The sequence below is a fragment of the Chelonia mydas genome, chromosome 12, assembly GCF_015237465.2.
Source record: "Chelonia mydas isolate rCheMyd1 chromosome 12, rCheMyd1.pri.v2, whole genome shotgun sequence".
NCBI lineage: Eukaryota > Metazoa > Chordata > Testudines > Cheloniidae > Chelonia > Chelonia mydas.
In genome coordinates this window covers 2,235,718-2,243,875 of record NC_051252.2, presented here as the reverse complement: position 1 = coordinate 2,243,875, position 8,158 = coordinate 2,235,718, and the positions used below count along the sequence as shown (strand labels likewise).

General features: G+C 55.1%; 1 protein-coding gene across 2 annotated transcripts; it reads left to right on the top strand.

Moving 5' to 3' along the window:
* The first annotated feature begins 263 nt into the window (after positions 1–263).
* Positions 264–7,689, top strand: LOC102941656 (hypothetical protein). 2 transcript variants are annotated; one of them, XM_037877950.2, is made up of 6 exons: positions 264–538; positions 1,067–1,118; positions 2,730–2,917; positions 5,309–5,467; positions 5,880–5,999; positions 7,548–7,689. In XM_037877950.2, the coding sequence occupies exons 1-6, from the start codon at positions 311–313 to the stop codon at positions 7,659–7,661; spliced, it is 861 nt and encodes a 286-aa protein (XP_037733878.2). In that variant the 5' UTR covers positions 264–310; the 3' UTR covers positions 7,662–7,689. The 2 variants fall into 2 exon arrangements, with proteins under 2 accessions (XP_037733878.2, XP_037733877.2); XM_037877949.2 differs by lacking the exon at positions 7,548–7,689 and having other exon boundaries at positions 5,880–6,220.
* Positions 7,690–8,158: the final 469 nt, after the last annotated feature.

Sequence of the window (8,158 nt, the reverse complement as noted above, 5' to 3'; positions counted from 1 at the left end):
TTGAATATTAACTTGCTCAAATTCTTATCACTTCAGTGAGAGATTGCAAACCCTGCCCAGTTGAAAAGTCACCCTCCAAAATTGCATGAATCCATCCCATCCCCATAGCTTCCTATCAGCCTGCCCCCCTTGTCATCTGCTTTTCTGCACTTCACAGCTCCGCCCTTCTGGGGAGCTCCTCCAATCCATGGTGACTCCCATTCCCCTGCAGGGAGCCTCCGCTGGGCTGCTGTTGATTCACTCTGCACAGGCCAGGCCTGGACTGTAGCCAAGAGTCCCTGGCGTAGAATCGAGCATTTGGTAACCCCAGATGCAGGGGAAGTGGGTGCAGCTAACCCAGCTCTCACTGAGCCGAGGCAGTGCCGGCTGGGGCAGAGGCAGGCAAGGGACCATGGCTGGCTTTAATGTCCGCAGCGTTCTGGTGACTGGGGCCAGTCGGGGAATCGGCCTGGGGCTTGCCAAGCAGTTTCTGGGGAAATCAAACCCACCCAAGTGGGTCTTTGCGACCTGCCGGGATCCGGAGGGAGCACAAGCACAGGTGAGAATGGGGCGAGGCGAGATGGAATTAGCTGTACCCGGGGTGGGGGAATCTAAGTGAGGGGCTTCTAGCCTCTCAGCACTTGGACCCAAAAGCAACAGGCCCAAGCAGGAGGGGATTCCAGACACTGCTCCAGGCTGACACTCCCTGGCACATAAGGCAGCTACGTTGGCTGGGGACGAGCTCTGCACGGGACACATGCAAAGCTAGCAGAGTGCATTGAGGGAGAGAGCAGGGAGCACAGGTGGGTGACGCCTGCACTGCTTTGTGCCTGTGTCCTAAAGGGGACAAGGAAACGTGTCCCTGACTTGACTGCACTGGGCTAGATGATGGCGTTTTAAAGACCCAGGCTGCAGACCCCTGTTGCAGACCCCGAAAGCCAGGGCTGGACCCTGCGCATGGGAGCTTTGCAGCGTCAAAGCAATGAGATATTTACTTGGTCCTGGGTAGCAGCAGGGACCTGGACTGTGCCCGGCTTGACCGTCGCTGGGGGCTCTGTCAATAATCATTGACTTTATTCTTTTTCAGGAATTAAAGACCTTGGCATCCAGGCATCCAAACCTGATGATTGTTGCACTAGGTGGGTGCCCTGCCCTGGACCCAGAGAGACGAGGTTCCCTTGCTCTGGGTCCCATTCCCTGTCTCCCTGTCTCCGTGTTCCTGTTCCTTGCCTTGTTGGGAGGCACTCTTAGTGGTAGTCTTGCCTAGGTGTTAGTGAAGGGGAGGGTGCCTAGCGCTCACCCGTCTCAGCAGAGCGATTCCCAGGTCTCCCACGTCCCACTCAGGCTCTGCGGGCTTGGTCAGGAGGAGGCCCAGGAAGTTCCTGGTATCTGCAGATTGCCCCGTGTGCCAGATTGGCAGGGAAGGGATGATTTTGATTCAGAGTCAGGGGCTGCCTGTGCCATGTATGAGCCTGGCTGGTTTGGGTCTGAACGGGCCTTTCTCTATTGGGGACAGATTTGCTTTCATAGACTCATAGAATCATAGAAGATCAGGGTTGGAAAAAACTTCAGGAGGTCATCTAGTCGCACCCCCTGCTCAAAGCAGGACCGACCCCAACTAAATCATCCTAGCTAGGGCTTTGTCAAGCCGGGTCTTAAAAATCTCTAACGATGGAGAGTCCACCATCTCCCTAGGTAACCCATTCCAGTGCTTCCTAATATCCAACCTAGACCTCCCCCACTGCAACTTGAGACCATTGCTCCTTGTTCTGTCATCTGCCCCCAATGAGACCAGCCGAGCTCCATCCTCTGTGGAACCCCCCTTCAGGTGGTTGAAGCTTTGGAGTCAGGGAATCAATTTCATGAACAGGGGCTGCCCTTTGGGCAGCTCTGCTAGCCTCAGGGATGCCTCTCACAGGATGGGATAGTGGGAACTAATCCCAGCCTAGGGATCCTGCCAGGGCTAGACAAACTATGGCAATGGCCAGGGCCCAAATTCCTGGTGGGCACCCCAGGCCCAGTCAATAGCCATACAGTGCACTCACCGTGGCTGGGCTGGCCATGCCTTGGATCTTCTGGGACCAGCTGCTCATCCCGCTGGTGCTTGGAGTGCTGCTCACATGACCAAGGATGTGGGGAGCGGGGCCAAATCTGAGCGAGTGGCATAGTGACTTCGCACACAGGGTCACAGCCGCCCTCGGGGGATCCGATTGGCTTGTCTGATGTGTTCGGGGACGTATCGAAACGGCTATCGAGCGCTTCTGTTGAACCAGCTTTTCCAGTAACCCAAAAATGCTGCTAACGGTTCTGGTAAAAAAAATGCGGCAGTCACTTTTTAAAAGGGAAAATCGGCGTGTTTCACCCGCTGCCAAACAACCGCACCTCAGGCTGGCTCCTGGGATGGCGAGGGCGAGCCTGCCAGAGCTCCAACGGCAGCTTTCAAATCCTGCTCACCAGTGGGAAGATCCTGTTGTTCCAACATGCCCTTCCCCCCGCCCCATTAACACTCATACGGCCGCACTGCTTTCCACTCGCCCGGCTGATCCCTGGCCCCCCGATTTCACGCTCTGCCTTCCACGCAATCCGCCCTGCCCTTGCCATGGCTCGACCCAGGTCCGGCTAGCTGTGGTTACCATCTCCCGAGATCTTAGCATGGCTCTGTGGAGCAGCCTGGGCTTCGTGTCCGGCTAGAGGGGTTAGCTACAGGGCAGAGGAACCAGGCCCCTGAACCCCCTACTCTGTCTCTGTAGAAGTTACGGACCCAGCCAGCATCAAGGCGGCAGCAGCCAGAGTTGAGGAGCATCTGAAAGGCTCGGGGCTGAATCTGCTGATAAACAACGCTGGGATACTGAGGCTGAACACACTAGAGTCTGAGACACCGGAGGACATGTCCCTGGTGTATGCAACCAACGTGACAGGGCCTCTCCTGGTGAGCCAGGTAAGGGCCCCAACAGAGGGCACGTCACCAGCTACACTGGGGTTTGACTTTGCTTAGGCCAGAACGCTTCCCTTCCCCCCAGGGCTCTGGTTTCTGGACCAATGAGCCAACCTGGCGGGCGTGTGTTCATCACAGTGTACGTGTCAGGTGCATTATGGGACTGTAACCATCCGAGAAACGGACCTAGAGCCCCTAGCCCTGCTCCGGTGGGGTCTGAGCCAAGAGTCCAGCCCCCACAGTAGAGGCCATCTCCCTAGAGAAAAGGATGCTGATGCTTCTCCACTGTATCCTTCCACTATGACAAATACTCCCAGTAGAATGGCTGGCAAGCATAGTAAGACCAGGGTTCCTCCCAGTGCCGCATGCGTCTCTTGCTTGTTAGTTTCTGTCTAAGCTTTTCTGGACCCTTCATCCCCCAGCTGCTGCCCTTTCAGCTCCACCACAGGGCTTACAGCCCCTTTCAAGGCACTTTGTGTCAGGAACTGGATGTGGCAAATTGAACCATTTAGAAACTGGGTCTAAAGTGGCTTTAAGGCTCTAGGCACCAGCTCGCAGGGCAGGGGAGGGGGGCACTTCAAATCTCTTTTCCTTTCTCCCCCAGTCCCACCCTCTCCTTCCCCGCATCCCACAGCAGCCTCTTGTCACCTGCCTTCACCGTGCAGCTGCTGTTGACCCTCCCATTTGAGCCCAGGACACCCCGCTGGACGGCATGGGAGCAGTGATGGGTGTAAACAATTTTTGGGGAGGAGGTCACAAGTGGTCACCCTTTGGAGCTAGTGCATGGATGTGACCCAGCCAATCAGAATGGGACAATCAGCATCCCCAGCCAGAGTGGGAAAGACATTCCAAACAAGAGCAATTCATCAGAGGTTAAGGCTGCCCATACAACCTTAGCTGTGCCCCGCTGGACACGTGCCTTACAGGATGCTCTTCAGTGATATGGTCACTTATTATTGCTCCAGCAGATAAATATAACTACAACTTTTCCTGCACCCTTAGTTCCCCATGGCATCGTTCCCATGTCTTTTATCTGTACACTCATGTGATTGTTGGACTAGCCTTCTCTATCTCTATACACTAGGTCTGGGTTTTTCAAAGGTGGTTAAGGGAGTTGGGCACACAAATCCCATTGACAGTGAATGAGAGTTGGGCACTTAAATCTCAACCTTACACTGTGCTAAGTTGTCCCTGAAGTGTGTATTTGCATCTCTTTGTTAACATCTAGATACGAGGTACTTTCTTTTCCACCAGCAGTCCAGCCTTCTGTAGGGACAGGTATTGGACAAGGCCGCTAATGATGAGGCTGTCTTAGCTCTGATCATAGGTGGACTATTTTATACCGGATATGCCCACAAGTTTCGCTATTACTCTTATACTAAGTAGGATTTGAAGAAGTAAATTATTTTGGCCTAACTAGGTTCTTAATACCTCAGTGCTAAAACTCCGATTGACTTGGATGGAAGCAGAGTTAGGCCAAAGCTGCTGGTATTTGACCATCCTGCCTGATTTCTGCAGTATGCTGAGTGAGTATAGCTCAGTGTATTATAGGGGGAAATACTTCCATGTCAGCGAGTTGAGGCCTCTGCCTAGCATCTAGAGCAGGGGTTCTCAGACGTTTGTCCTGGTGACCCCTTTCACACAGCAAGTCTCCGAGTGCGACCCCCCCTTATAAATTAAAAACACTTCTTAATATATTTAACACCATTATAAATGCTAGAAGCAAAGCGAGGTTTGGGGTGGAGGCTGACAACTCGTGACCCCTCCATGTAATAACCTTGTAACCCCCTTAGGGGTCCTGACCCCCCGTTTGAGAACCCCGGGTCTAGAGGGTGTGTACAATCCCACAAGATACTCTGTGCAGGGCTCTAAGGTAGGGAAACAGTGTATGATTGGCTGTGTCTACACTAGAAACACGACAGTGGTGCCGAAAGGGTTCTTCTGTTGCTGTAATAAATCCACGGCTTCCCAGGCGGTAGCTGGGGCAATGGAAGAATTCTTCTGTTGACCTCATGCTGTCTCCACTGGGGCTTAGGTTGTCTCTCAGGGGTGCAGCCCTTTTCACCCACTTTCTGTTGTAAATCCTGGCCTGGGACCTGGCTCCCCGTTCGCTGCCAGCAAGGGCAGAATGGGATGACCCAGCTCAGAGAAACCAGCCTTTAAAAGAGGGCTGAGGAGACTATGAACGAGGTGGAGGGGCAGGGAGAGAGCATGGCCCAGGAGCAGCAGGCTGAGGGGGCCAGCCCACCAGAGGTGTCACGGGCGGTGCTGCGCTGTAGCTGGGCAACAGCTGGACCCACTTCAATTCAAATCAGAGTCTGCTGGTGAAGAGGGGAGCGTGGGTCCTTTCTCCTAAGCTGACCCTGTGGGTGCTCTTTTCTCCCCTCCCGCCAGGCGTTCCTGCCCTTGCTGAAGAAGGCTGCCCAGGGAAGCCCCCAGCCAGGGCTGAGCTGTAGCAAGGCGGCCATTGTCAACATGTCCAGTGAGGGCGGCTCCATCACGAATCCCTTTGCCTGGCAGTTGGGGCAAGTTATCTCTTATCGGTGCAGCAAGGTAGGGGGTGCTCTCAGCAGAGCACGAATTCACGCTGGTTCCCTGTGTTCTGCTACAGCAAAGGGGAAAGAAACGTCTTTCTTGCCCCCCTGGTTTGACCCCCAGGTTTTACCTGTCAGGCCAGCGTTCAGGCCAGTCTCACTCCGCTCCCTCTTATGGGAAGCACTGCCTCCGGGTCACATGATGCTTGGTCACCTGACCCCACAGCCCAAACCTTGGAACAGGACTCTGGGTCCTGCACGTGGGCCCGGTGCAGTGAGAGGTGGCGACTCAGCAACATGCTGATCATCCCCAAGGAGAGACTCACACACTGCAGCTTGCATCAGCTGCCCCCCTTGCTCACCTTTTCCTGGGGGTGGGTCCCTGATCTCCCCACACGCTGCTGTCTCTGCTCATTGTGTCTCGCCCACAGGCTGCTCTGAACATGCTCACCAAGTGCCAGTCCTTGGGGTATGGCGGAGACGGGATCCTGAGCATTGCTGTCCATCCTGGCTGGGTGCAGACTGACATGGGGAGCTCCGCCTCCCACCAGGTAGGTGCCTCGCTGGGAGAGGCCAGGTGTAGCCTCATGTCATGGGCAGATGTTCATTGTAGGGGGAATGGTTACGCTGGAGGCTGTTCCCTTATCACACCCCCCATATTGATGACACCTCTCAGGGGCTCCCATCCCAGTGAGGCGGTTGTCAGGACCCATGTCAGGGTTCCTTCCCCACTCTGAACTCTAGGGTACAGATGTGGAGACCCACATGAAAGACCCCCTAAGCTTATTCTTACCAGCTTGGGTTAAAAACTTCCCCAAGGTACAAACTTTGCCTTGTCCTTGAACCGTATGCTGCCACCACCAAGCGTGTTAAACAAGCATGTAAAGAACAGGGAAAGAGCCCACTTGGAGACGTCTTCCCCCAAAATATCCCCCCTAGCCCTACACACCCCCTTTCCTGGGGAGGCTTGAGAATAATCCTAACCAATTGGTTTCAAAATCATCAAAGACCCAAACCCCTGGATCTTGGAACAATGGAAAAATCAGTCAGGTTCTTAAAGAAGGATTTTATTTAAAAAAAAAGAAAGGTAAAAATCATCTCTGTAAAATCAGGATGGAAATACTTTTCAGGGTATTCAGATTCAAAACACAGAGGATCCCCCTCTGGGCAAACCTTACAGTTACAGAAAACAGGAATAAACCTCTCTCTTAACACAGGGAAAATTCACATAAACCAAAAGATAAACTAATCCGCCTTGCCTGGCTCACCTCTACTGGTTGCAATATTGGAGACTTGGCTTAGGATGGGTTGGAGAAGATGGATTTCTGTCTGGCCTCTCTCAGTCCCAAGAGAGAACAACCATGTAAACAAAGAGCACAAACAAAAGCCTTCCCCCCACCCCAAGATTTGAAAGTATCTTGTCCCCTTATTGGTCCTTTGGGTCAGGTGCCAGCCAGGTTAGCTGAGCTTCTTAACCCTTTACAGGTAACAGGATGTTGCCTCTGGCCAGGTGGGATTTTCTAGCACTGTATAGAGAAAGGTGGTTACCCTTCCCTTTATAGTTACGACAACCCAGCTCCCTGGAGAGCCAGTCCGGGGCTGGAGCACCCACGGGGAAAAATTGGTGGGTGCAGAGCACCCACCGGCAGCTCACCTCCACCTCCACCTCCTTCCCTGAGCGCGCCGCGTGTTCGGCTTCTCCCCACTCCCTCCCAGCGCTTGCAGGGGGAGGAGGAGGAACGCCGCACGCTTGGGGAAGAGGCGGGGCCAGGGCGGGGATTTGGAGAGGGATCCAATAGGGGCAGGGGCGGATGGATTCAGGGCGGGGCCGGGGGTGGGGCGCTAGCACCCACTGGTGCCAACGAAAGTTGGTGTCTCTGATGCTGTGTCCTGGGCGTTGCTTCCCGGGGCTGCTGGTGCCATGGTCGTCTGGAGCTGGTCGTCTGTCTCCACGACCTGGCTCCCCGTTCACTGCCAGCGAGGGCAGAATGGGATTACTGAGATCCTGTCCCAGATCCTGGCCCTGCCCCTGGGCCCTTGGTGTCCTGGGCCAGCTCCAGGGCAGGCTTCTCCCCCTCACTCTTCTTTGCCCCCTGCAGGTCCCACTGACGGTGGACATGAGTGTCCGAGGGATCCTGAATGTGCTCCCGACACTCTCCGAGAAGGACAACGGGGCCTTTGTGGACTGGGAAGGGAAAGTTCTTCCCTGGTGAGACGCTCCCCGGCTAGCAACAGGAGCCCTGGGCCAGGTCATTCCAGTGACCGCACCGTCAGCCGTGCATGTGTCCTTAATAAACCCACTGTTCTAACGCAACAGCCCTGCCTGGGCCCTGCCTGGCCTGGCCTGGCAGCCACAGACTGGTTTTGTAGCAATTAGTCAGCCTGAAAGCTGGGCAAGTGCTAACCCACCTATGCCCAGCAGAGCAGAAAGGCTGGACTCCCAGCGCTGGGGCTGTGCCAGTGCCAGGACCGTGGCAAGTGAGATCAGGGCAGCTCAGCACCCAGAGGGCAGCAGGAGCCAGGTAGTCAGGAGGCTGGTTTCAAAGAGTCCAGGAGACATAGCGGGCTGCAGGGAGCCAGCGAATGGCGGGGGCAGGGCCAGGGATGCCTCTAGAGCAGAGGTGGGCAAACTACGGCCCGGGCCCGTGCGACCCTCTTGCCCGGCTCCTGGCCCAGGAGGCTAGCCCCCGGCCCCTCCCCTGCTGATCCC